Source organism: Phyllobates terribilis, unplaced genomic scaffold (assembly GCF_046119375.1).
Source record: "Phyllobates terribilis strain yellow unplaced genomic scaffold, ASM4611937v1 Scaffold_5__5_contigs__length_657084704, whole genome shotgun sequence".
NCBI classification, from domain to species: domain Eukaryota; kingdom Metazoa; phylum Chordata; class Amphibia; order Anura; family Dendrobatidae; genus Phyllobates; species Phyllobates terribilis.
In genome coordinates this window covers 490,963,727-490,991,430 of record NW_027362765.1, presented here as the reverse complement: position 1 = coordinate 490,991,430, position 27,704 = coordinate 490,963,727, and the positions used below count along the sequence as shown (strand labels likewise).

At 45.5% G+C, this 27,704-nt stretch overlaps 1 protein-coding gene across 1 annotated transcript in view; it reads right to left on the bottom strand.

Annotated features, from left to right (window-relative positions):
• The window catches only part of LOC141271284 (interferon-induced protein with tetratricopeptide repeats 5-like), a 33,871-nt gene extending 6,455 nt beyond the window's left edge, over nucleotides 1-27,416 (bottom strand). The window contains exon 1 of the mRNA XM_073681402.1: nucleotides 27,224-27,416. Coding sequence (XP_073537503.1) covers nucleotides 27,224-27,228 — 5 coding nt within the window. The 5' untranslated portion in view covers nucleotides 27,229-27,416. The remainder of the gene's footprint in view (nucleotides 1-27,223) is intronic.
• Between the last annotated feature and the right edge of the window lie 288 nt (nucleotides 27,417-27,704).

Below are 27,704 nucleotides of genomic sequence, written 5' to 3'. Positions count from 1 at the left end.
TGTCAGATATATGTACCATCCTTCAAAATTTTGAGGACTCCACCAAGATGGTGAACAGCGATGACGCCATAATTAGCGTCACCATCCTGCTTCTCTGTCTTCTGAAACACTCTCTGCTCACAATCAAAGAGGATGCATTGCAAGCGGAGCGCAATGAGATGGAGCAAGGAACCATGCAGGGTGATTACACACAGCCCAGCCTCATCTCATCCCAACGTGGATTGGGTGACAATGAGGAAGAGGAGGAGGAAGAAAAGGAGCTAGTTTCATGCGCTATAGACGGTACTACCTGCACAACTGTCATACCGTCTGTTCAGCGTGGATGGCCAGAGAACAGAGAGGAGGAGGAGAGCATGGTCAGACATGGAAGTCATGCCTGTTTGCAGTCTGGTATGCATGGCTGAGTTTATGTTACGCTGCCTTTCCCATGACCCTCGCGTTCTCAAAATTTTGGGTGACAGTCATTACTGGTTGGTGACACTTCTAGACCCACATTACAAGGAGAACTTTATATCTCTACTTCCTGAGGCGGACAGCTCTACAAAATTGGGAAGTACCAGAAGGCCCTTGTTGCAGAACTATTAAAAAAATTCCCATCTGAAAACGCTAGCGGCAGAGGGCACACTTCGTTGGACAACCAAGGAGTACAGGCGTGAGAGACACAACTTCAATCCAGCAGAGGCAGGGGAACACTGTCAAAGTTCTGGGAGAATTTTCTCAGCCCCTCCCATCGCACAGTCACTGAGGCGCGGGGTACTCTCACAAGGAGTGCAAAGTTTGGGAAGATGCTGAGGGAGTACCTTGCCGACCGTACCAACGTCCTCCGTGATTCCTCTGTGACTTATAATTATTGGGTATCCAAGCTGGATACGTGGAATGAACTGGCTCTCTATGCCTTGGAGGTCATGGCCTGCCCTACCGCTAGCGTTTTATCAGAGCTGGTTTTTATTGTCGCTGGTGGAATTATAACTGATAAGCGCATCCGCCTGTGAACTGAAAATTCTGACAGGCTGACTCTTATTAAAATGAACAAGGGCTGGATTGGGCCAGACTTCTCAACACCACTGAATGATAGCAGCGTAACAAACTCAAATCCAGTGTCTTTTTTTGGGAGGTGTATTACCATGCACCTTTTCTCACCCACACATGGGTATACACTTCCTGATTTTGGCTACTTGCTCTTGTCCTCCTCCTTCTCCTCATCTTCCACCACCATATCACCAGGGTGACCGTGGTCCGTGATGCAACACCCACATAATTTTTTTAAAGGGTGTTTATGATGCCCGTAAAAAAACATTTTTATACAGTATGTTCATGTATATCCCCCAGGGGTAAATGTTTGTCAGCACATACACTTAGTGTGTGGGCGTTACAAGTATAGGAGACCCGCTCCTTTCTAATGGGAACACTTTATTATGAGGCCCTCTAAGTCTCTTCCAAGGGGCATTGGAGTGCCTCCCAATTTTTGGTAGCCCTTGCATTCACTGCATAGGCCAACACTATGGGAGACCCACTTCCTAATAATGGGAACATTTTTTCATGAGGCCCTGTACGTCTCTTCCATGGGGCATTGGAGTGCCTCCCAATTTTTGGCAGCCCTTGCATTCACTGCATATGCCAACACTATGGGAGACCCTCTCCTTTCTAATGGGAATTTGTCGTTACTGTGGCCCTGCTCTATGTGTCTTTAAATTCTTAGTGGGATTTTTCCTAAATTTGGTCAGCCATTGGACTCACTGCATACCTTATAATGGTATAGCAGACCCTCTCCTTTCTAATGGGAACATGTCGTACTCATTACTGTGGCCCTGCTCTATGTGTCTTTAAATTGTTGGTGGGGTTTTTCCTAAATTTGGTCAGCCGTTAGACTCACTGCATACCCTATAACTGTATAGCACACTTGCTCCTTTGCAATGGAACCGCCCAGCGCTGCAGAGTTGTTGAAAGCTGTAACACAGCAGCCTGATCTGTGGCTCTCACAGCTGAACATACTGCCAGGTATGGTCATGTGTGACAATGGGCGGAACCTGGTGACTGAGAAATGACAGCCGGAGTAGATATGGTTTCCCTCTATGCCAGTCCTTTCACTGAGCTAAAGAATATGACTGTGGTGAAATACAACTCTCACTGAGAAGCTGTTTCAGATTGAAAAACATTGGGCCCACCAGAGGATTTGATGCTGAGGGCTCACCTTTCTCCCTCGCTCAACAGCCCCATAGCAGCTTCAAAGTTAGCACTATCATGAACTCTCCTGGTGGGACCGTCCAACCCTGCGGAGAAGCAGTCCTGGCTAAGAAAAGTGTGTGGTAAGGTTCTATTGCTGCTTTTTTACTGAGGTGGAAACCCACGCAAACACGGGGAGAACATACAAAATCATTGCAGATGTTGTCCTTGTTGGGATTTGAACCCAGGATCCCAGCGCTGCAAGGCTTCAGTGCTAACCACTGATCCAATGTGCTGCCATTCACCCTCTGATATCTAACAGGCTGGAGAAACTTGCACCTACTGCCACTCTATCTTCAGCTCCTTTATGAGAAACTAATGTATTTGGGCAGCCACTCAGTCTACCAAATAAAATTCCTGAGAAGGAAATTGGGGATGGCTTCGCTACTGGTACTGGGGGCAGTGCTAATACCATGGAGTCGTACCATAGTTTACTGGAAATATTCCAGGCTGGTAGGAGGCAAGCAGATTCCCACAGAAAAGTACCAGCAGTAATGTTCAGGGACCCGCGCTTGTAGAAGGCGGAAACAACACCGGGAGAAATAGTGGCGGCTGGGGACCGAGTATGGACACGAGGCATGAGGTTGTGAAAAGCTTCCGCCTCCACGAGCCTAAAAGGCCATATTTCAAGTGCAAGCAGCTGCCCAGAAATCCAGCAGTTTAGTATTGCGGCCTGTGCGTAAGTGGGTGGGTGGGTGGCTGGCTGCATACTTGCGCTTGCATTCCAAGTAACAGAAAATTAAGCAGATGGTGGCCTCTATCATCATCATGGCCTCTCCTCGGCACTATGAACTCTCCTGAAGAAGAAGTCAGGGCCCACCGGAGAAGTCTCCGGTTTTCTGGTGGGCCCGTCCAACCCTGCTGAGAAGCAGCCCTGGGTAAGAAAAGTGTGGGGGAAGGTTCCCGGACACTCTATGGCTGCTTTTTTAATGTAGATCGGACGTGCTTATGCATGTTATTTCTCAAACTGCATTGCAGATCAGGCCATTGCCCAACTCTGTAGTCATGAAATTAAATGCCCAAAGAAAGATGTTTGTGTGTCAAAGCACCACCGACAAGTGCGAGTTGATGTTGGATGGGCTGCCATTGCTTCTGCAACAAGCTGCATTAGAGAACTTCCTGGGAGAAATGACACCCAGAGTAGATACGGTTTCCCTCTATGCCAGACCTTTCACCGAGCTAAAGAATATGGCTGTGGTGAAATACAACTCTCAGCAAAAAAAAGCTGTGGACTGGCTCCGTACCGTCCCTGGCCACAATGAGCTGTCCATATGTTTGTGAGTAGGCAGTCCTTCCCAGTAATGTTGTGGGACCCGTGCTTGTGGAAGGAGGAGACGATACCCGGAGAAATAGTGGCGGCTGGGGACAGAGCATGGACACCCGGCCTCCGCTGGCATAAGGTTATGAAAAGCTTCCGCCTCCACGAGCCTAAAAGGCCACACTTCAAGTGAAAGCAGCTTTAGAGGACTTCCTGGGAGAAATGACAGCTGGAGTAGATATGGTTTCCCAAGTCCTTTCACCAAGCTAAACAATATGGCTGTGGTGAAATACAACTCAGCAAAAAAACTGTGGACTGGCTCCGTACAATCCCTGGCTACATTCACTTGACCACGTGTTTGTGGGTATGCGGTCCTTCCCAGTTAGAGCACTGGAGAGGGCACGGGTAATGTTGTGGGACCCGTGCTTGTGGAAGGCGGAGACAACACCAGGACAAATAGTAGCGGCTGGGGACCGAGTATGGATACCCGGTCGCCACCGCCATAAGATTGTGGACAGCTTCCGCCTCCACCAGCCTAAAAGGCCACATTTCAAGTGCAAGCAGCTGTCCAAAATTTGGCAGTATAGTATTGTAGCCTGTGGGTGGGTGGGTGGGTGGCTGGCTGCATACTTGCGCTTGCATTCCAAGGAATGGGGTAGGGACAACTGAACGCTGCACTGGGACAAGGACGTGGATGGTGATTGTTGCTAGTCTGCAACGACAGGTGCATGGCAGGAGGCATCTTCGCATGCGCCAAGGATCACTTATGATGGGCACACTTTTAGGCAGTGACCTGGGAGTCAGAGATGCTTCCAGAGGTCTTCCTCATGCTGTTCCCATGTTTTTTCAGAGCACTGTATGCATGTGTCTGATGATGTGTCACACACCACATGGCCAGATAAGGTTGTAAAATGTTAAAATGACATTTCCCAGCTAATGCATTTGTCTTGGTTGAAAGCAATGCAAAAGTGCAAAAACGCATCAAAAACGCTACGTGTGAACATAGCCCAAGGCGTGGAGGAGTATTTTTGGTTTTGGTTATTTATTTTGCCTTATTAACATATTCCCAGGAAAATCCATTTTGGATTAGTTTTTGTATGTTTTATTGTGAGTCCGTAAAAGGTGCGTAATACCTCTGACAAAGTTGTTGACAGCAGTGACCTGTGAGTCAGAAATGCTTCCAGTGGTCTTCCTCATGCTGTTCCCATGTCATTTGAGCTCTGTTCCCATCGATTTGCGCAATTTTTAGGCCCACTGCAGACCGCCGGGGCGAGCCGCCTGAAAAATGCTTGAGTTTCCCATAGACTTACATTGGGCTCGTTGCTCGGGTCGAGCACCCGAGTATTCCAATTTGCTTGACCCGAGCATCGAGCACCCGAGCATTTTAGTTCTCGCCCATCACTAATCATCAGTACTGTTGTCACTATGTTCATAGAAGATGTAATAGTGTAGTGGCTTTGTGAGCGACACACAGACGAGGACAGGGAGGTGCTTACAACTTTGAGGAGATGCAGGGTGATCATGGAGAGCAGAGCAGTAGAATGGCCCTATTTAGTCAATAAAAAAACTGTATCATAGGAAAATAAAAACATGAGAGAGATAGAGGGAAACATTAAGTACCGTATTTTTGGGACCAAAAAAGACACTTTTTTCCCTCCATATTTGTGAGGAAAATGGGGGGTGCATCCTATGGCCTGAACGTAGCTTACCGGGAAGTTGTGGTGGTGGTGGAGCAGGATCGCAGGAAGCGTGGGTTCCTCCCTCAGCCCGGTGGCAGCAGCAGAAGCGGTGAAATGCTGTGGGGCCGGTGTTGGCGGTCAAGCAGAGTGGCGTGCACTGCTTTTCCGGCAGCTGCTGCCATCTCCCTGAAGCCGTGATCTACAGGGAAATGGCTGTCCGAGCCGGCGCATGTGCAGGCTGGGATCTCAGTGGCCATTTCCCTGAGGCCCATGGCTTCAGGAAGATGGTCACCAAGATCCCAGTCTATGCATGCGCCGGCTCGAGCAGCCATTTCCCTGTAGATCACGGCTTCATGAAGATGGCAGCGGCTGCTGGAAAGGCAATGCACGCCGCTGTGTTTGACCGTCATCACCGGCCCCACAGCATTTCACCGCTTTTGCTGCCGCCGCTGGGTTCCTGCTACTTGCGATCCCACTCGACCAACACCTCAACCCCCCGCTCCTGGGACACCCCTTTCTCCCATCCAGGGCCCGCAGCATTGCTCCACTTCTGCCACCTCCGGCTTCCTGAGGGACCATGCCTCCTGTGACCCCCACTCCACCGCCCCCCCAGGTAAGATACCTATTCGGACTATAAGACGACCCCCATCTTATAAAAAATTTTTTTTTTCCTATTTTCCACCCAAAAATTTGGGGTGCATCTTACAGTCCAGGGCGTCTTATAGTCCAAAAAAAATTCAGTACGTTTATAAGGGCATGTGGCTGTCTTTTTCAGGTCTAAATAAGCTTTAGCCAAAAACAATACATTGTGAGATAACCCCTTTAAAAAAGCCCAGAAAAGTACATAAAATTCCAGCCCTAATCACTGGATAATGGAAAAAAGACATTCCACATCATGTGAACAAATACTCCATGTGGCAGAGTTGCATAAAGTGCGATAAACAAAAAATCCAAATACTATCACATAATGATCAGTCAAAAAAATCTTAAAAGATTTTGGTCAAAACTGGTTAGTTTTTGCTATTGTTTTATTCCTGCTTTTACATTTTTTCTTTTTTTTTTTAAATTCACCACATGGGTCTAGAGATGTGGGGCTTTTTATTTAGTACTAATTTTTATGGTGTTTACCAGGATTCTCTGGGGCGTGTCTGTAGTCCACTTTACAAAATTACCCTAGATCACAAATTTTAGAACTAAATAAAAAGTCCCACATCTCTCACGCTCTACAATGTATTTAATAACAAACAAATGAAAAAACAGAATAGAATACTCAGTGGGAATAAAATAAGTGCAAAAACTGAGGACTTTTAACCTGGTGACAGGTCTTCTTTAATAAATATAATGAAGCAAGCAAAGCAAAATATTACAACTCAACACAAAGTGTAATTGTGATGCTAGTCACAACTCATTGACAAGCCACAAAGCTGGGTAATCAAACGGTCTGAGGTCAAAAGCCAGGAGGGTATGTCATAGACAGAGGGGTGATACAAAAGAATAGTTAAGTCACGGCCCAGGGGTCAAAATACCAGGAAGACAGTGGACCAAGCAAAGGATTAAAGAAAGCGGATTGTCATAGAGCAGTCCTAGGTCAGGCAGCAGTAGATCAGAGCACAGAGCAACAAGGCAAACATAAACCTGTGAGCAAGAAGCAACAATTGGCACCAGTCTGAGGCAGAGAGCCAGGTAATTATCCTAACAGGAGACACATGGAGTTAAGAGGGCAACACCCTAACTCCAATTGGACGGTTAAACTATCATTCAAGACACTGACAGCTCAGTACGCCCCAGCATCCAACTGGGCAGCTGAGCTGTCCATCACCATACTGACAGCTCATCATGCCCCTGCTCTAGATTGGATGGCGGACAGTAATTCACTGCATCCAGACACACAAAAAGGTGGAATCATGACTGTAATGTCCTGAGAAAACACCATCTGAGTGTGAAGCAGCCATGGGCTGACCACTATATCTGTTCACCTGTGTCTGTTCATGTTTTTCCTTGTCCAATAAATTCTGGATTGGATTTATAATATTTGGTGAGTGTGGTGGATTTTCTTCTCTGATGGTTAATATAAAAATAGGTTTCCTATACAGTACACTGCATGTTTTCAGTACATTTCCATTACATAGACACCTTTTTCAGTGTAAATTATTAAACATGTATCACTTCATTCATACATCACTAACATCTTCCCATTGTGTAGAATCGTTGGTCTTAAGCCCCCGTCTCACATAGCGAGATCGCTAGCGAGATCGCTGCTGTGTCACGGTTTTGGTGACTCACCAGCGACCTCACCAGCGATGTCGCTATGTGTGACACTTTGCAGCGATCAGGCCCCTGCTGTGAGGTCGCTGATCGCTGCAAAGTGTCCTGGACCATTTTTTGGTCGTTGCCCTCCCGCTGGTCAGCACACATCGCTGTGTGTGACCAGCGGGAGCAGCGAACAGGCTGGTAACCATGGTAAACATCGGGTTACTAGGGGCACACGCGCACCTAGTAACCTGTTGTTTATCATGGTTACGAGCCTGCTAAAGTGAGCGGTAACCTCCCGCTCACTGTAGCAGAGTGGTAACCATGATAAACAATGGGTTACTAGGTGCGCGCGTGCCCCTAGTAACCCGATGTTTACCATGGTTACCAGCCTGCTCCTGCTTCAGCAGGCTCATAACCAGGAGCAGCACATCGTGGAAAGATTCTTTCCACTATGTCGCTGCTCCCCTGATCGTTGGTGAGCCTGCCTGTTTGACAGCTCACCAGTGACCACATAGCGACGCAGCAACGATCCCTGACAGGTCGTATCGTTGTCGGGATCGTTGCAGCATCGCTAAGTGTGATGGGGCCTTTAGTTTGATGCTTTTGAGTGTCTTATTTGATTTTATCAGATTTTACTCAGTTTTTTCTTTCTTATTTTAACAAATGGACTAATCTGATGTGACACTGTTCTGTACTAATTGACCTATCATATAAAATGCTAACTGAACCAACCCTGCCGGCTTCCCACATTGCTTCATCCTTAGAAGTCCTACCTTATCCATACACGCATCTGCGTTCAGATTTCCAATATTGAAAACATTAGGCCATCTTTCAGAAATTGATCTTTTCTTCTCTCTGTGAACTCTACAATTGTCGGCTGTCAAACTGACTCTTACTCATACTGACCCGTACTATAATTGCAGACCCCACCAGAGCACGGTTCTTTTCTTTTGAGTACGCCATCATATGCGTTGACTATGCAATCTTGGGTAAGCTTGAGGAACGCCCCAGTATGACAGAGACTGCATTTCACAGCATGAATCTACCATCACAAGTGCCATGACCATATTACCAATCCCAGATCATTTCATTTCAGTCACTGTATTAGCCAATTACAATTCCAAGTACTCAAACAGATCTCCTGTGGCAGATGAGAAGGTAACCGTATCCTCCATCTAAAAAAACGTGAATCCTACAGCATCAAAACATTATCGCCTAAACGTCTCAATCATGAGCTTGATTTTATGTCTTTTCTACTTTTCACATAGACACCGCAGCATCAGGGGGGGGCTGGACTGAGGGAAGGTATTAACTCTTTTTGGGGTCCACGATTCTAAATGTTGGAATCTCCTTTAAAGAGGTCCTTTTATCATTGAGAAGAATATATTATATTATATGTTATAATCCATCAGGCAGTCTGTAAACATGAAATAAATGATAGAGTGACAGTAAATCCAGTCATTATCTTATGATGAGACAGGTTGAACTTGATGGACCAAGTCTTTATTCAACCTATGTTACTATGTAACTGTTCATGAGAGCAGCCATCTTGTGACTGGCAGCTCGGCGCCCTGTGTGCACAAAGACCACACATCCAGATTCCATGCTTGTGTGCTCCAGGATAGTAGGCATTGTAGTGACAGATTTTGGGGCCTTTAATTAGCAGCAGATGAGCTTGTATCTAATCGCACTGGGCTACTTATCCGTTATATTAAGTCTATCATTTTTATGCTTTGATTGTAAGTCTAGATAACTAAGCCAATCATGTGAAAAATATTGTACCGTTGAATCTGGGTATCTAGTGTTGTCATAAATATATCTGAGCTGGTGTATCTAAGCCTCTCTTGCTTGATAGTATCCTGCTGCACCCAAGTAACCCATCTCATGATAGCTGATGCTTTGTTGCTTAGCCAATGTAAGTCTATTATGTGTGATGTTGAGCCTATGTATCTAAGCTCATCATGTGTTAATCATGTGTTAGAGAGTCATTGTATTTAAGCTAATAATATTGTGATGGGTGATATTGTCAGTTGAGCCTGAGGGATAAATTTATTAAAACATAAAAAGTCGCAAATTATACCGCACATAATTTTTATTCTATAATTTTTGATTTTTTAAACTTTGTCTGACGCTCATGACAGTTTTGAAAAATATTCAGAAAGCTTTGTGGAAGGAAAGTCCCACAATGTCTGACACACAAAAATAATAAATAAAAGGACACAACCAGGACGTCAACATAGTTAAGAAAGGGCCTTCTACTCCATATACAAATTTAAACCAGAAAATAATGCCCCCCGGAAAAAGCATCTATCGAAACACGTGTCAGGGCTGCACTTTGACACGTTGACATGGGGGGACGCAGGACTCCTTGATACAGTATGGGTGAGCAATAATTTACATTTGGGGACCTGTTAGTGTGAAGCCCAGCTGTGCTTGACATCACAGACCCAGAAGGGTGTATTGAAGGATTCCTCCACAAGAGGCCCCCATAACCATTCACACATCTCCACCTTCCAGCTCAGACCACCAGAGGGAGCTCCTTAGGGAGATATATAAGGGAAGGTGAAGCCAGGCAGCCGTTAGTCTAGTGTGAGTTGCAGTGAGAGTCTGGATTAGCAGTGAGTCCAGTGCAGTCTGAGACGTGTTACCTCAGAGGACAAATGCCTGTTCCAGCTCCTGTATCCTACCCTGCAGTGGAGCTTATCCAGTTCTAGACTCAGTTGCAGCTCAGAGAGGTGAGCTTTAGGTGTGCCGGCGCCATAAGATCGGTGAAACGCAGCACGTTGCCGTTTGTGTAAGTGGCCTATTGAGGGCTCGAGTAGGCCGAAGGCGAAGGAGTAGAGAGTTAGTTCATAGGGGGCAGAGGAGCCTTACTAGCTCACCCCTAAGAAGAAGTTACCGGACACCGGGTCCGAAGCTTGCCGGGATCTCCACGACCCAGTAAAATAAACCGGAATCCCTGGAGAACTACAGGTCCCAGGATTGCTAAAGTGCTGATACGTACCAGAGCCAGGAGACACATAGGCCCCGTAAGTCGGGAGCGTGCACTCCAAGAGAAGGCCCTACCACAAGGTCATCCAGCGCAGGACAGAGACAAAGTTAGGCACCACAATACACGCTGACAGCCAATAACAGGCCACCAGCTGACGTCGGCGTGCACATGACAGGTCGCATGGCAGTGACGTCACATGCCGAGTCCTGCTGGCTTCACAAAATGATGCAAGTGGCGCAGGAGCGAAAAAAGGGGTTTATTTATTCAAAAAAATAAATAAATCAGTGGTCATGCTACTATGGATAACTATGAGGGTGCATTATATTATATGGATTACTATAGGGGTGCATTATATTATATGGAGTACTGTGCATTATACTTTATAGGATGACTATGTGGTGTATTATACTACTATGGATGATTATGAGGGTGCATTATACTACTATGGATGATTATAGGGGAGCATTATACTTTATGGAGGACTATGGGATACATTATTCTACAATGGATGACTTTGGGGGTGCATTATACTACTATGTATGATTATGAGGGTGCATTATACTTTATGGATGACTATGGGGTGCATTATACTTTATGGATGACTACGGGGTGCATTATAGTTTATAATTGACTATGGGGGTGCGTTACACTACTATTATACTACTATGCTACTATAGTTATACTACTATGGATGACTATGGGCTGTGCATTATATGCATTATACTACATGGATGACTATGAGCTGTGCAGTATATTATATGGATGACTATGGGTTGCATTATACTATATGGAGGACAATGATGAGTGCATTATACTTCTGCTATGGAGCCCCATGACTTCTATGTATGCCCCTGGTAAGTATAATGGTTCATTTTCTTCTATACATTAAAGAACACCGGCAAAACGGGGGACATACTGTATATACCAGGATGGGGGATATATACCAGGACAGGGCTGGGATAAGGGACATATGTATATATACAGGTGCATCTCACTAAGTTAGAATATCATCAAAATTGAATTTATTTCAGTTCTTCAATACAAAAAGTGAAACTCATATATTATATAGAGATCTATTTCAAGTGTTCATTTCTGTTAATGTTGATGATTATGGCTTACAGCCAATGAAAACACAAAAGTCATTATCTCAGTAAATTAAAATAATTAACAAAAAACACCTGCAAATGCTTCCTAAGCATTTTAAAAAGGTTCCTTAGTCTGTTTCTGTAGGCTCCACAATCATGGGGAAGACTTGACAGATGTCCAGAAGGAAGTCAGTGATACACTCCGCAAGGTCCCAGAGTCTGGAGGAAGAGTGGAGAGGCCACAATCCAAGCAGCTTGAGGTCTCGTGTGAAGTTTCCACAATCAGTGATGGTTTGGGGAGCCATGTCATCTGCTGGTGTAGGTCCACTGTATTTTATGAAGACCAAAGTCAGTGCAGCCGTCTACCAGGAAATTTTAGAGCACTTCATGCTTCTCTCTGCCGACAAGCTTTTTGGAGATGGAAATGTCATTCTCCAGCAGGACTTGGCCCCTGTCCACACTGCCAAAAGTACCAATACCTGGTTTAAAAATAACAGTATCACTATGCTTTATTGGCCAGCAAACTCGCCTGACCTTAACCCCATAGAGAATCTATAGGGTATTGTCAAGAGGAAGATGAGAGACACCAGAACCAACAATGCAGACGAGCTGAAGGCTGCTATCAAAGCAACCTGGGCTTCCATAACAAGTCAGCAGTGCCACAGGCTGATCACCTCCATGCCACGCCGCATTGATGCAGTAATTGATGCAAAAGGAGCCTCGACCAAGTATTGAGTGCATTTACTGAACATACATTTCAGTAGGCCAACATTTAGGATTTTAAAATAATTTTTCAAGGTGTTATGAAGCATTCTAATTTACTGAGATAATGACTTTTGTGTTTTCATTGGCTGTAAGCCATAATCATCAACATTAACAGAAATAAACACTTGAAATAGATCACTCTGTTTATAATGACACTAGATAATATATGAGTTTCGCTTTTGCATTGAAGAAGTGAAATAAATTAACTTTTTGATGATATTCTAATTTAGGGAGATGCACGTGTATATATATATATATATATATATATATATATATATATATATATATATATATATAAATATATATTTATATATAGAAATTAATATATCATTTATTCGGGAAGGGAGGGGGGAGTCCATTCCAAATCTTGCATCAGGACCCATCAGTCTCTAGTTACACCACTGCTGACACATTTAGTACAGATAACTACAGATTGCACCTTAAACTATGGAGCAAACCTTTGTCAGTGTGTGACAGCCGATTTCTAGTTCTGGTGTAGACACAGCATGAAATGCACCTAATTAAAGGGGTGGTCCGGAGTTCAAAGAAATTTTAATCTAAATTCTTATTTATTTGATGCCGTAATCAAAACTATTCTTTAGTGTTGAGCCACCCCCGTAGTGTTCGAGTTCGGTTCGGTTCGTCGAACACCCGTGTGTTCGCCGAACTGTTCGTCGAACTGTTCGTCGAACACCTTCGAACACCGTTAAAACCAATGGCAGGCAAACAAAAACACATAGAAACACATAGAAAACACCTTCAAAGGTGTCCAAAAGCTGACAAACTGCTCAGAAGACACAACTAACACATGGAAAAGTGACAAGTACATATAGTCATGCGAAAAGAAAAGAGGTGGAGGAGTAAAAGGAGGGGGAGAGACAGATATAGGCATGTCATGCCCTTCTAAAATCCAAAAAGTGAGAAGCCGACACGTTCAGTCCGCTCCTGCCCGTGCCACCTCCGCGTCGCCGGGTTTGTGCCAGAGCCGCGGTGAACCCTGACGGCCAGCCCCCCTCTCCCAATACTGGTGCCTGTCCGCTGGTGGGTCGAGCGAGCCCTACTGTGGTGGAGGCAGCTCTAAGCTTTTTAATTTAAATTGTCTCTCTAATTTGAATGAATACACTTTAAATCCATTTACAAGGATCTATTGGAGGGCAAGTCTCATGCCAGCAGCCGCGTAATTCCAGCTCCAGTAGCGTCCACTAAAGCTGCTGCAGTTAAAAAGCTTTTATAAGGATCGAGCTCGGCTGTCCACCGCAAGGCATCCTATTGCCAGTCCCAGCCCCTATGCCTTGGGGTGCCTCCTGATGCTCTTCACTGAGTATCCCGTGGTCCCGAAGCATTTCCTTTGAAAAAATTAAGTGTCCAAACTACAGGTGGTGTAGCTTGCTTAACAGCCGGGATAATCCGCTGACTAGCAGACACTGCTACTAGGCACAAAGTATTTCCTGGGCTAGATGCAGTTAAAAATTTGTAATTAGATACTCTCGTTGGATGCTGAGAAAGCATTCCATAGAGTCTCCTGGCACGCCATATATGATTCTCTTAAAAAGCTTGGGGTAGGGGTCTAGGGGACCCTTTTATAGCCAAAATCACGGCCCTGTATCGCAATACGTCACCTAGGCTGAAGATAAATGGAACTGTAGCACCCTGAGGGCTCGGTTGCTACAGAGGTATTGCACCTCACCCAGAGGTGTGATATCTCACTCTCAGGTAAGGATGGAGTGTGGATCAGGACCCGACACCTGCATGTATTACACCACATTGCCGTGGGGCAGGGCGACCAATATGCCCCTGAGATGGGCACGACAGTCCCTGTCCCTGGCTGGAGTGGGGGGAGGGAACACTGAGGAAGGGGAACCCTGTAGTGCAGGAGCAGGGAGGAAGCAGTTCCTGGGTGCATTGAGAAGGGAGTATAAAAGGTGGGCACCATCTTAGTTCAGTGCAGAGAAGTCTGAGCAGAAGTGGCAGGGAGCAGGGGCTCTGCATGAGCTCTGCTCCGGAGGCGGGCCTAGTAACAGAGGCCCAGGCCTGGAAGAGGGAGAAGGAAGGAAGAGGAGCGGAGAAGGCTCCAGGAACGAGGAACGAAGGGATCCCTGGGGTGCGGACGGGCGAGTCGCCACCGCACGCCCGAATCCACCTGCGTGGAGGGGTCAGGCCAAAGGGGGAGACCGGTCCCCGAAACTAGTGGAGGCAGGAAACGACCCTCAGCTAGAAACAGGAGGCTGTGACATTTTATGTGGCGCAGCCCCTCGCTACACCCGCTAGGAAGGCACCACATAGGGTCAGGGAAACTGGCGCCAAGTTTACCAAGAGGAGGCCCGAGGCAGCCGGACAGAAGGGTTGGTAAGAAAGGCCAGACAAAGGACACACAAAGGGGATCCTGTGAAGCGCTCCAAAGTTATCTGGGAGTTGTCTGAGCCCCTCACCTGGTGAGCACAGTACGACGTGGGCAGCCGTTACCTGCAGACGTGGTCTGGATAATAAGAACTGTGAGTAAAGGCCCTGGACTGCATCACTGACTCCGTGTCATTACTGCTGCTGCCCTGCACCATCACCCCCATCCTCCGCATACACTGCCCTGAGGCTATACTCCTCCCGTGGGGAGTTATGCTACGCTCTGCTGCACCCACAACACCAGCCTCAGCGGTCTGCCCTGGAGCGGCGGTTCACTCTGACTGCAATCCACGGGTGGCGTAGTCGGACATTTAAACATCAAAACCACATAAATAGTTCCGCCACTGGTTTGACCGCCCTGAGCCACGGAACCGGGTCGCCGCCACGGAGACTACAACCACCAGCATCCACCAAAAAGCGTCCGGCTCCGGGTGTCCCAAGGCCCAGGGGGCGCGTCAGAACATTTTCATCACCTTTCACAATCACCAATGGGACAAGGCAGGGATGTTCTCTGTCCCCTCTCTTATACATCCTAGTGACGGAGCACCTGCTCTCATCAATTCGCCATAACCCCAATATTAGGTGGATTGAGGTGGGAGGCACCGAGTACAAGTGCTCTCTATTTGCTGATGATGTCCTAGTATATATCACTCAATCACATATATCCATCCATGCTGTTATGGCTGAAATAGATCACTTTGTTACATGGTCAAATTTTAAAATCAATGCAGCGAAGTCTGAGGCCCTCGATGTCTCCCTCCCCAAATCCATATAGGATTCCATCCAGTCCAACTTTCCCTTTGCCTGGCCCTCACAGGGTATCAAATACTTAGGAATTCCTATTCATAGAGACCTCTCCCATCTATGTTATCTTAATTTTGGGCCCTTTATTGAACAACTCCATACAGACCACGGTTGGCAAGTTAGAACTGTAAGATTCACTACGTGAACCACTGGTGTTTTGTGGAAAAGCACATGTACACTGTGTTCCAAATTATTATGCAAAAAGTGTTTAGGAGTGATAAGGGAAGAATTTGTTTGTTTGTCAGTTAAACTCATTGATGGTGATGTGTGTCAGGGCTCTTTATATCACTGTAAGCAATTGCAGACACCTGTGCTAATTAGTTTGGCAGGTGTGTCCAATGAAAGGCAAGACTACTTAAGAAGGCTGTCTCACATTATTAAGCAGCCTACATTTTCTGCCAAAATGGGAAAGAAAAAGGATGTGTCGGCTGCTGAGAAGCAACAAATTGTGGAGTGTTTAGGTCAAGGCATGACTACAATCAACATTGTGCGATGATCAGGATGAAGTGTCTTGGCAATCAAGAAGTATGTAGCTGATTCACAGTACACACGTGTGCGTGCTGATAAGGGCAAATTGAGGACTCTTTCCTACAGGCAATTACGTCAGGTTGAAAGAGCAGTGGCAAAAAAAGCCTTGTCATAGCAGCAGACAAGTTTTTGAAGCTGCTGGTGCATCCAAAGTCCCCCGAACAACAAGATGCAGGGTCCTTCAGAGGTTTGCAGCTGTGCATACGCCATCCTGTCGACCTCCTCTATCCACTTCACACAAGCAGAAACGGCTCCAGTGGGCCAAACATTACATGAAGACTGATTTCAAAACTGCTTTGTTCACGGATGAGTGCCGTGCAGCGCTCGATGGTCCAGATGGATGGAGTGGAGGATGGCTGGTTGATGGACACCCCACGCAAACACGGCTACAGCGCCAACAAGGAGGTGGAGTAATGTTTTGGGCTGGAATCATGGGGAGAGAGATTGTCGGCCCCTTTAGGATCCCTGAAGGCGCTAAAGATGAACTCCATAATGTATGTGGATTTTCTCAAACAGCACTTCCTGCCATGGTTCAAGAAGAAGAACCGTGTATTTCACAGCAAGATCATTTTTTTGCATGATAATGCACCATCTCATGCTGCACATAAAACATCTGCATCTCTGGCTGATATGGGCATAAAAGGGGACAAACTTATGGTGTGACCCCCATGCTCCCCTGACCTCTACCCCATTCAGAACCTTTGGAGCATCATTAAAAGGAGTGTCTATGATGGCGGGAGGCAGTTCACATCTAAGCAACAGCTCTGGGAGGGTATTCTGTCCTCATGCAAAACAATTGAAGCAGAAACCATCCAAAACCTGACAAATTCAATGGACGAGAGAGTTCAGAAGCTCCTTTCGAACAAGGGGTCCTATGTGAAAATGTAACATCACCTAGAATAAAGTTTTGAGTTGAAAACTGTTTGATTTCAGTTTCTAACAACCTGCTAATGCTTATAATTTCAAAAATGACCATTTTTTTGGTCTTTATTAAAAATGAAAAGGTTGATCAAAAGTTTGGGGGATCTAAGAGTGTGGCAACCCAGTAGTCATGATTACTTCGAATTCTGACAATATGAGGGTCATGCTGCAGGTAGTGCAGCAAGAAGGCACTTATGTGTCTTGCGCATCTCGGAGCCCCAAAATTATTTTCCGGGCTAGATGCAGCTAAAAATTATTATTAATTTTAAATCTGGTGAAGCTTTAGTATAGATGGCCTAATAGGATCAGTGCTGCACACTGCTACAAAGCCCAAATTATTTTCCAGTCAAGATACAGATAAACATGATTAGTAATTTTAAATCTGGTGGAGCTTATTATAGATGGCCTAATAGAATCAGTGCTGCACACTGCTACAAAGCCCAAATTATTTTCCAGCCAAGATACAGATAAACATGATTAGTAATTTGAAAGCTTAAAACGGTTGGTAGGGTGATTTTAACCAATCATCAAGCTTTTACTCTCCCCAGGATGACATAGGGGTAGAAAAGTCGTTTCGGATCCATGATTTGTTCATCTTTATGAACGTGAGTCTGTCTACATTATCAGTGGAGAGCCGCGTGCGCTTATCTGTCAGCACACCACCAGCAGCGCTGAACACACGTTCAGACAGAACGCTGGCTGCGGGGCATGACAAGATCTCCAAGGCGTAAGTGGCTAGCTCCGGCCATTTATCCAGATTGGAAGCCCAAAAAGAGCAAGGGTCCAGTGACACAGTCATGGCTTCAATGTTTACTTGGAGATACTCCTGTACCATCGTCTCTAGGCGTTGACTATGTGTCAGACTTCTTGTCTCCTGTGGCCTTGCAAAGGATGGGCTAAAAAAGTGGTGAAATGATTCCGCAAAATTGATGTTACCAGCAGATACTGTGGTTCTGTTACGGTTTGAGTGCTGAACACTTGACGGTCCCACGGTTGGCAAGTTGGAACTGTGAGATTCACTACGTGCACCACTGGTATTTTGTGGAAAAGCACATGTAAGATTCTGCAACAGTCTCTGCTGATACTCCTGCATGCGTGCATCCCTTTCTATGGCAGGAATAATTTCTGCAAATTTACTTTTGTACCGGGGATCTAACAGTGTGGCAACCCAGTAGTCAGGATTATTTCGAATTCTCACAATTCGAGGGTCATGTTGCAGGTAGTGCAGCAAGAAGGCACTCATGTCTGTTGCGCATCCAGGAGCACCAAGTCCCTGTTGTGTTGGTGGCGAGGTAACAATCATGCTTCCTTCCTCTGTCCTCTCCCCCCAACCTCGCACAACAGAAATGTGATCAAGGTCTCCCTCATCTGATGAGTCTTCCATCAGTTCGTCCTCCACTTCTTCCTGGGCTCCTGCACCTTCCTCACTAGTTTGGCTGCTACCATGCGCCCTGGTAAAACCATCTCCCCACCCTCACATGCCTGCCGCCTTGGTGCTGCCGACCGTCTGGACCTTGCAGATGTTAGCCCTTCCGCATACAACTCCTCCTCCTCTACTTCCTCCACCTCCTCTTGTGCCACCACCTGACTCCGAATTCTGTTTAACATGTGCTCCAGCATGTAAATCACCGGAATAGTCATGCTGATAATGGCATCGTCAGCACTAAACATCTTCGTCGCCATTTCAAAACTGTGCAGAAGGGTGCATAGGTCCCTGATCTGAGACCACTCCTCCAGCGTGATTTGCCCCACCTCTGGATCTCGTTGGCCCAGGCTATACGTCAGAACGTATTGCACCAGGGCTTGTCGGTGCTGCCACAGTCGCTGCAACATGTGCAGAGTTGAATTCCACCGGGTAGGCACATCGCATTTTAGCCGGTGAAGTGGCAGGCCCAACGACTTCTGTAGAGATGTAAGTCGCTGAGCTGCGGGATGCGAACGGCGGAAGTGAGCACACAGCGACCGTGCCCTCTGCAGAAGGCCATCTAGTCTGGGATAGTGGGCTAAAAATTGCTGGACAACCAGGTTCAACACGTGAGCCATACAAGGCACGTGTGTGACATTGCCCCGGCAAAGGGCCGCACCCAGGTTTGCAGCATTGTCGCACACGGCCTTCCCTGGTTTCAGGTCCAGTGGAGACAACCATTCATGAAATTGGTTCTCCAGAGCTGACCACAACTCCTCAGCTGTGTGACTCACATTTCCCAGACATTTCAATGTAAAAACCGCCTGATGACGTTGAGCCCTACTGCCAGCATAGTAAGGAGGTGTGCAGGATCCCTTCTGCGCAGTTAGAAAGCTTGTGGCATAACCAGACAGGCTTTGGGTGCAGGTGGAAGACCGAGAGGAGGTTGAGGAGGCAGAAGCAGTGGAGGAACTTTGACATAAAGAGGATTGACGCACAACTCGTGGGGACGGCAAGACTTGGACAGCAGCCCCTTGTCCTGCTGTCACCATAGTTACCCAGTGCCCAGTCAGCGACATGTAACGCCCCTGTCCATGCCTACTCGTCCAAGTGTCTGTGGTGAAATGCACCGTCACACACAGAGTTTCTCAAAGAAGCGGTGATGTTGTGTGCGACATGCTGGTGGAGCGCAGGCACACCTTTCTTTGAGAAGTAGTGCCGACTGGGCATCTGGTACTGGGGCACTGCGACGGACATAAGGTCTCGAAAATCCTCTGTGTCCACCAGGCGGAAAGGCAGCATTTCTGTAGCCAAGAGCTTGCAGATGGTGAAATTCAACCTCTTAGCTTTCTCATGGCTAGGAGGAAATGGTCTTTTACTTGTCCACATCTGAGGGACCGAGGGCTGGCTATTGTGCTTAGACGGGGTTGATAAGGGTGTCCCCGGCAAACTACCGGTCTGTGAGGAAGATGCAGGCGGACATGTTAGGTTGCCTTGATCCAAAGGTGGTGCTATCGATGTCGGACAGCGCTCAACACCAGCTGGTGTTACCACCTCCAAAGAAAATGATGACCTGCCAATCACGCTGGCTGTTGCGGGTAAAGAGGTGGCAGGTCTGCGCCCCAAAACAGGTGTGACTGCTGTCCCCCCAGTCACAGAGGATGAAGAGGCCGCGGATGCACAAGATATGGCAGACGGTGGTTGGCCCGGCCGGCTAGGCCGCATTGTAGCACACTGAGCTTCCCACTGCAACTTATGCTTCATGTCCATGTGCCGGTTCATGCATGAAGTACTCAAACTATGTATTTTTTGGCCTCTACTTAGCTTTTGCTGACAAATGTTACAGATAACACGAGTTGGGTCATCTTTATCGATCTGAAAAAATGCCCAGGCTATGCAAGGCTTAGCACCCATGCGACCTGAAGAGCCACCACGACTTGTGGTGAGAGGCAGAGTTGTGTTTGAGGATGCAGTTGTTGACGTGCTTCCAGTACTACGTCTCTGTCCAGGAAGGCGCAACCTGACCTCGTCGTCACTAGCATCTTCCTCCACCTCCTCTGCTGACCTCATCTCTTGGCTGACTGTGGGTTGACAGTAAGTGGGATCTCCAACCTCATCATCATCACCCTGTGCGTTATCACACCCGTCGTCCTCAGAGCCAACCTGTTCCTGCCCTGACAAAAAACTAAAGTTGTCGCTCCAATCAGGTATTTGAGTCTTATCATCGTCTTCCTCATTGTCTCCACCAACAGGAGTTACAGTTTGGGAATGAGGGTCTACATTATGGTCAGAACCTTCTGCGTCTGGTCCTGGATCCGACTCATAAAGATTCTGGGCATCAGTGCAGATCATTTCCTCGTCTGGATTCACAGAAGCGCTGGAGTCGACCTCTGATTCCCAGGCTATAGTATGAGTAAACAGCTCTGCAGACTCAACCATCTGTTCTACCTCATACTCAGACGGGCAGCTGGAGATTTGGGAGCTGTGAGGAAGCAAGTGCGATTGGGGTGACACCTTTGAGGACTGGAGTATTTGTGATGTTGAAGTTGATGTGGAGGAGAGCCCACTTAAAGGAGCACTTGATATCCGTTGAAGCACCTGCTGTTTTTGTGCCTCATCTGGAATTTGTAGCGATTGGCGTGGCCGTAAGAAAGGGATCTTATCACATTGTCCGCTAAAAGAAGTAGACATTTTAGTTTGGCTGGAAGATGGTCTTTCTTCTGCAGATGTTACTGTTGCTTTAACACCTACCCCAATAACACAACCTTTTTTTCCCTTCCCAACACGCCTATTCCCCTTTCCACCAGCAGCAGGCCTTTTTCCACTCATTTTGGTGGTTAACTAATTCACAACTCTGGAGTTGTTTGCACAAAAAAACAATGGATGGGAACCGAGCAGAGCTGAGTGGCCAAACTGTGGTATTAGGCCAAAACTATTGGCTGGGTTAGATGCAGAAAAAAATTATATTCAATTTGCAACCTAGAACAAGTCCCACACACAGCTAGAAGCCCAAATATTTTTTCAGAGGTAGATGCAGAAAAAAATTGTATTCAGTTTGCAACCTGATGGAGGTCTGTATAGATGGATTAATAGAACAAGTCCCACACACAGCTACAAGCCCAATATTTTTTCAGAGGTAGATGCAGAAAAAAAATATATTCAGTTTGCAACCTGATGGAGGTCAGTATAGATGGACTAATAGAGAAAGTCCCACACACTGCTAGAAGGCCAAATATTTTTTCAGAGCTAGATGCAGACAAAAAATTATTTTGAATTTGCAACCTGATGGAGGTCAGTATAGGTGGACTAATAGAACAAGTCCCACACACTGCTAGAAGGCCAAATATTTTTTCAGAGCTAGATGCAGAAAAAAATGATATTCAGTTTGCAACCTGATGGAGGTCTGTATAGATGGATTAATAGAACAAGTCTCACACACAGCTAGAAGCCCAAATATTTTTTCAGAGGTAGATGCAGATAAAAATTATTTTTAATTTGCAACCTGATGGAGGTCAGTATAGATGGACTAATAGAACAAGTCCCACACACAGCTAGAAGCCCAAATATTTTTTCAGAGGTACTGTAGATGCAGATAAAAATTATTTTTAATTTGCAACCTGATGGAGGTCAGTATAGATGGACTAATACAACAAGTCCCACACACAGCTAGAAGCCCAATATTTTTTCAGAGGTAGATGCAGAAAAAAATATATTGAGTTTGCAACCTGATGGAGGTCAGTATAGATGGAGTAATAGAACAAGTCCCACACACAGCTAGAAGCCCAAATATTTTTTCAGAGGTAGATGCAGATAAAAATTATTTTGAATTTGCAACCTGATGGAGGTCAGTATAGATGGACTAATAGAGAAAGTCCCACACACTGCTAGAAGGCCAAATATTTTTTCAGAGCTAGATGCAGATAAAAATTATATTCAATTTGCAACCTGATGGAGGTCAGTATAGATGGACTAATAGAGAAAGTCCCACACACTGCTAGAAGGCCAAATATTTTTTCAGAGCTAGATGCAGATAAAAATTATATTCAATTTGCAACCTGATGGAGGTCAGTATAGATGGACTAATAGAACAAGTCCCACACACAGCTAGAAGCCCAAATATTTTTTCAGAGGTACTGTAGATGCAGATAAAAATTATTTTTAATTTGCAACCTGATGGAGGTCAGTATAGATGAACTAATAGAGAAAGTCCCACACACTGCTAGAAGGCCACATATTTTTTCAGAGGTAGATGCAGAAAAAAATATATTCAGTTTGCAACCTGATGGAGGTCTGTATAGATGGATTAATAGAATAAGTCCCACACACAGCTAGAAGCCCAATATTTTTTCAGAGGTAGATGCAGAAAAAAATATATTCAGTTTGCAACCTGATGGAGGTCAGTATAGATGGACTAATACAACAAGTCCCACACACAGCTAGAAGCCCAATATTTTTACAGAGGTAGATGCAGAAAAAAATATATTCAGTTTGCAACCTGATGGAGGTCTGTATAGATGGATTAATAGAACAAGTCCCACACACAGCTAGAAGCCCAATATTTTTTCAGAGGTAGATGCAGAAAAAAATATATTCAGTTTGCAACCTGATGGAGGTCAGTATAGATGGACTAATACAACAAGTCCCACACACAGCTAGAAGCCCAATATTTTTTCAGAGCTAGATGCAGATAAAAATTATATTCAATTTGCAACCTGATGGAGGTCAGTATAGATGGACTAATAGAACAAGTCCCACACACAGCTAGAAGCCCAAATATTTTTTCAGAGGTACTGTAGATGCAGATAAAAATTATTTTTAATTTGCAACCTGATGGAGGTCAGTATAGATGGACTAATAGAGAAAGTCCCACACACTGCTAGAAGGCCACATATTTTTTCAGAGGTAGATGCAGAAAAAAATATATTCAGTTTGCAACCTGATGGAGGTCAGTATAGATGGATTAATAGAATAAGTCCCACACACAGCTAGAAGCCCAATATTTTTTCAGAGGTAGATGCAGAAAAAAATATATTCAGTTTGCAACCTGATGGAGGTCAGTATAGATGGACTAATACAACAAGTCCCACACACAGCTAGAAGCCCAATATTTTTTCAGAGGTAGATGCAGAAAAAAAGATATTCAGTTTGCAACCTGATGGAGGTCTGTATAGATGGATTAATAGAACAAGTCCCACACACAGCTAGAAGCCCAATATTTTTTCAGAGGTAGATGCAGAAAAAAATATATTCAGTTTGCAACCTGATGGAGGTCAGTATAGATGGACTAATACAACAAGTCCCACACACAGCTAGAAGCCCAATATTTTTTCAGAGGTAGATGCAGAAAAAAATATATTCAGTTTGCAACCTGATGGAGGTCTGTATAGATGGATTAATAGAACAAGTCCCACACACAGCTAGAAGCCCAATATTTTTTCAGAGGTAGATGCAGAAAAAATATATTCAGTTTGCAACCTGATGGAGGTCAGTATAGATGGATTAATAGAACAAGTCCCACACACAGCTAGAAGCCCAATATTTTTTCAGAGGTAGATGCAGAAAAAAATATATTCAGTTTGCAACCTGATGGAGGTCAGTATAGATGGACTAATACAACAAGTCCCACACACAGCTAGAAGCCCAATATTTTTTCAGAGCTAGATGCAGAAAAAAATTATATTCAATTTGCAACCTGATGGAGGTCAGTATAGATGGACTAATAGAATGATGCTATGCCCAAAAGATTTTACTTCACTAGGTGCAGTAAAAAAATTGGTATTCTATACACAGGTGGTATATCTTGCAACACAGATAGGCTACTCCACTGACTAACACACTCTGCAATAGGCCAAAAAGGATTAGCTTTGCTAGATTCAGCCAAATGCTGTGAAAAAAACTTGCACAGCACTGGCACAGACCTGCTTGGCAAAAACTGATAGGAACTGATGTAACCTAGTCCTGAAAAGGACTCCAATTACAATTAGTCTTTACTACCACAATCTATCTATTTAAGAGCACAGACCTGCCTGATAAAAGTCATAGTAAATGCTGTAACCTAGTCCTTAAAAGGACTGCAATCACAACTATTCCCTACTCCCAAGCTATCTGTAGATTTGTGCGAAAATTGGCTTGAAATTAACAAGGTATAGCGCACACAGCAACAGCGGTGCCGTCTAACACGCAGCTGCAGCAGTGAGAAAATGGTGGCGACGGGGAAAATGGCTTGGTCTTATAGGGCAAGGACATGTGACATACACTGCCAATGACACATGCCCTTGCTTGTGTGAAAAAAAGCACTTCGCTCCGTGTGTGCGCTGCTGATAGGCTGACAGATTGTACCTCCCCACTGTAAATGCGGGAAAGAAAAAAAAAAAATGGAGATCTTCATTGTTCCTGCAGAGATCTATCCCCTGCCCCTCCCCCCACCCCGCTGTACACTCAAACTGCGTATTAACATTAATTTTCATCATTACTGAGAAAAAATCCAGTTATGATTTTGGTGCACGAACAGTTATCGAACATAACCTCGAACAGCCGAATTTTTCTCAAATTGTTCGTGTTCGCCGAACGGCTCGAACACCGCCCAAAACAGCTCGAATTTGAGATTGGCGAACAGTTCGAGTAGAACAACGCTCATCTCTACTATTCTTTAATATACCGTATTTTTCGGACTATAATACGCACTTTTTTCCTCCAAAATTTTGGAGGAAAGTGGGGGGTGCGTCTTATAGTCCGAATACTATATTATTGTATGGCTGCATGGTGGTGGGTGTGAAGGAGCGGCAACGGGGATCATCGGGGCACAGGAGGCAGCAGCCGCCTGCTGCAGCTTAGCTGTGCCCGCTACTAAAGAAAATGAATATTCCCTGCTCCCCACGTCCATGGGCGTGGAGAGCAATGAATATTCATTTCTCTTAATAGCCGGCACACTGGAGCAGCAGCATGGCTCCTGCTGCCGCTCTATGGTTAGTGTGCCCACTATTAAAGCTCATGAATATTCGCTGCAACCCACTTCCATGGGTTGTAGTGAATATCCATGGTCTTTAATAGCAGGCACACTGACCACAGTGCGGCAGCAGGAGCCGCGCTGCGGTACAGTGTGCCGGCTATTGAACAGACTGACTGGTCACTGCTCCCCAAGCCGGGACTCTGTGCGTGGGGAGCAGTGACTATTCCAGCACAGCATCTCACACTGTGTGAGGGCGCATGACAGGGACGCCATCGTGCCCTGCCATGCGCGGCTCACACAGTGAGAGTGTCGGCAGCAGAGCGGGACAGCTCTGGAAGAGACAGGAGGTGAGTATGATTGTTTATTTTTTTTTGTAGGCAGCGTTATGGGGGCTCAGAGGGTGCCATGCATACCAGGAAGGGGGCTCAGAGGGGTGCCATACATACCAGGATGGGGGCTCAGAGGGGTGCCATGCATACCAGGATGGGGGCTCAGAAGGTGCCATACATACCAGGATGGGGGCTCAGAGGGTGGCAAGCATACCAGGATGGGGGCTCAGAGGGTGCCATGCATACCAGGATGGGGGCTCAAGGGAGCCATGCATAACAAGATGGGGTATAAAGGGGTGCCATGCATACCAGGATGGAGGATAAAGGGGTGCCATGCATACCAGGATGGGATGGGGGCCACTTATACCAGGAAGGAGGGGCCATACATGCCAGGATGGAGGATATTAATAGAATTGGGGGACATTACCCCAATACCAGTATCAGCAGCAGACCCCCTCCCCCATAACAGGGCATCATGACCACATTTTTTGCTTAAATTTTTTTTCCTAATTTCCTCCTAGGTGCATCTTATGGTCCGGTGCGTCTTATAGTCCGAAAAATACGGTACTTGCATTGAAAATTCCCCATCATTCCCTCTCTACACTATCTAATAGCTATTGTATTTTTTCCCTACTTTCTGTGTGAGGACGCTTTGTTTAAGAATCTCAGTGCATGCTTGGACACTCAAACAAAGCGTTAGAGCAAGGGGCAGAGGCTGCGGTCACTGTCACAGCGCTTGCCCTCTCCCTGAAGTGAAGCGTCATCAGGGGCTAGTCCCTACTTTGTGCCTGTGCACTGTCATTGTGTGATGTGCACAGTGACAGTGTGCAAACTGTGTTGCTGGCTCAGATCAGTAATAACGAGCCGGAAACACAGAGGAGAGAGCGGTGTCAAGGTACCTGGATTGCAGAGACCAGCGCAGACCCCGCAGTCAGATTTAATCAGCCATCATATGCGTTTAACAGCTGCAGGTGGAGAGGAGCTCCACCCATGGCTGGTAACATGCTAAATGCCACTGTCAATCTCTGAAAGTTGCATTTAATATACGCTGGCACAATGAGCGTTATTCCACTCCCCTAGGTGCGCCAATGGCATGATCGCGGTCCGGGGATGGATTGCCTTGACCTCTATTGCACCTCACAATGATTTTTTTTTTCTATTTTCAGTATAATATATCTTAAATAAAATGGTTTAATAAATAAATATGCCCTCTTATGGCTATGACAACACAAATATATAAAAGCAGAGATGAATAAAAGAAAGAATAATCAAAACAGAAAATGGATACAGCGAGAAGGGGTTAAATGTTACCAGACTAGTGCCTAGCTTCTGCTTTCCACATTCCATAAATATCAAGGGCAAGTGATTCATAACCAACACAGCTCCGTCTATTGTCACCAATCTACAATTTCTTGAATAATGTCGTTTTTTTTTTAAGCAGAAAATCTATTCTTCACTAACCTGGACCTAAACTCTATAATCATGGCAAAAATATCTTCCAAATATGATTCCTGAAAGTTAACATTGAATAAGATTTAAGAAAAATACAAAGCACAATTCCATTAGCATTTCATTTACCTACAGCATCTTGGGAGTTAATAAAGAAAACAATCAGGGAAGTGTGACAGAGTTTACCTCATTCTGTTTGTTGTCACTTTGTGAATTGATGAGGAAGTTTTCTTTTTCCAATGAAGGGATTCTGCTCTGATGCTTCTAAAGCCGATAGTTCTTGGATGGGAGCACAACCTCACTGGTAAGAGGAGGAGAGGAGGGAGAAACGAAACTGCTCAGACACAGAAATAGAAACAGACTGATGTTATTCAGCAAAGACTGGAAACGAAACTAACTGCTAGTTCTAAACTGAGGATAGTGCGGGTATTCATTCTTGCAGTGATTTAATGGCTAACTCTTACTTTTTGTATGATCTTAGTCTTGTCTTGGAACAATGCCATATTACATAACTATATTATTATTATTGTTTATTATTTGTTATTATAGCACCATTTATTCCATGGTACTTTACATGTGAAAGGGGTATACGTAACAAAAACAATTATAATTACAATAATCTTGAACAATACCAGTCAGCTACAGGTACAAGAGGAGAGAGGACCCA